The sequence below is a fragment of the Poecilia reticulata genome, linkage group LG2 (genome assembly GCF_000633615.1).
Source record: "Poecilia reticulata strain Guanapo linkage group LG2, Guppy_female_1.0+MT, whole genome shotgun sequence".
NCBI lineage: Eukaryota > Metazoa > Chordata > Actinopteri > Cyprinodontiformes > Poeciliidae > Poecilia > Poecilia reticulata.
In genome coordinates this window covers 6031912-6033649 of record NC_024332.1, presented here as the reverse complement: position 1 = coordinate 6033649, position 1738 = coordinate 6031912, and the positions used below count along the sequence as shown (strand labels likewise).

The 1738-nt window shown below is 33.9% G+C and overlaps 1 protein-coding gene across 1 annotated transcript in view; it reads right to left on the bottom strand.

Annotated features, from left to right (window-relative positions):
* The window catches only part of LOC103474536 (OX-2 membrane glycoprotein-like), an 8083-nt gene extending 7427 nt beyond the window's left edge, over nucleotides 1–656 (bottom strand). The window contains exon 1 of the mRNA XM_017310345.1: nucleotides 542–656. Within this exon, the coding sequence (XP_017165834.1) occupies nucleotides 542–656 (115 nt within the window). The remainder of the gene's footprint in view (nucleotides 1–541) is intronic.
* Between the last annotated feature and the right edge of the window lie 1082 nt (nucleotides 657–1738).

Below are 1738 nucleotides of genomic sequence, written 5' to 3'. Positions count from 1 at the left end.
TTACTTTCATAACCAAGCACAACTTTGTTTTGTTTTATCACATAAAACTCCAATAGAATAAGCTGAAATGTGTGGCTTCAATGTGAAATATGTCTCTAACTGCGCCATGTCTGTTTACATAACAGCCTTACCGTCACATTTAGTCACTGGAAAACACTCCGWGTTCAACCTTTACAATAGTAATTATTGTTATAAGAATTATTATAATTATAAGTAGTAAGATGGTTCGTTGTCGTTAACATTACTTCCGGTCATACCACAAATTCAACAAAGTTCGTGCTTTTATAAAAACACGGAAGTAGGATACCCCCCACGCTCCTCAACCTTTCTGAGCAGCGCACAGTTGTTCCTCATAAAGCATGGAGAGATGCTTCAAATATTATCAATAAATTATTGATAATTTATTGTTTGTCATCGTATAACTCACTATAACRTCGCCCGTTTCACGCACTTGGGGACGTTTCAACAAAAGAAACTTTAAAAAGTTGACGGAGTACGTCGTTTCATCTATTAACTACACGAATTATTAATTTCTCCTCACCTGTGTGAAGTAAGCTGCTAATAAAAACGCAGCTGATGACTGCAGCGTGTTGCATTGTTGACGGAAAGTTTAAAGATTCACAGCCACTGAATCGCAGAAGTGCGMGTGACGTCATTGCGTCAGGTGTTGGATTAAAAATGAATTATAAAATAACGTCATCAGTTGTTATATGGATTAATCTAGAATCAACGACTTTACTGGGTCAACAAATTTATGCAAGAAGCTGAGTTTATTTGAAAAGGCAGCCTGATAAACCTGGAGTAAAAAAACAGATTTGTTAAATAATTATTTGATAGATTTGTATAAAATGACTCCATAAATCAATATTTGGATATTAACGTTTCAAACTTTACATTGCAATTAACTAAAAAATAAGTTACACCAAGTTTTTCAAACTTTATATAAAAAGCAAATCAGAGGATTTTGACGCTACTTGTTCAATTTTAAAGAAAAGCAGAAACATTTGGACACTTTATTTTAATAACTCAAAATACTTCTTGCAAACCATTTTTTCAGGTTTTCAGTCGCAGCAAAGTATCTTTTTCAAACTGTATGCATCTTGACACTGAAAATGTTCTCTTTGAACAAAAAGATGTGATGACCTTCAAAAGCACTTATTTTTTCCTCAATTGAAAAGGATTTGTACAATTTGAGAATATGTCCAACTCTGTTACTGTTCTGTATTTGGRAACTTGTCTAGAATTGCCTTTAAAATCAAATGAGCTCCTGTGGCATTATGTACTCTATCATGAAAAACAAGATAAGTTTTGATGGCTGAAAAATGTAATTYATTCTGCCTTACAAAACTGTATTTTTTTCTCACCTTTCTGATGGGTGAAGCTAAGAAAATGGCAGCACGATAACAACATGCTACATTTTAACAGCCAGTCCAGCCATAACACTTCTTTACATGGATGAAAAAACAAACATATCTGAGCACGAGTTACAACATGAGAACCACATTCCTGTCTATGAAAACAAAACTGTACTTTTGACTCGGTTGAATGAATGGGAGAAATGAAAAGTGAATTAAAATGTTTCAACAAAATGTGTCGTTCACATGGTTCAGTCTCCTTTATCACTCAGTGGCTAAAAACTTTTAACTTCTCAGGGTTTATTTTAAAACACAAGCTCACAGCATTGAAATGAACCTTAATGGATTCATGCTTCGTCTATCCATTGTAACCTTTCAGTTTC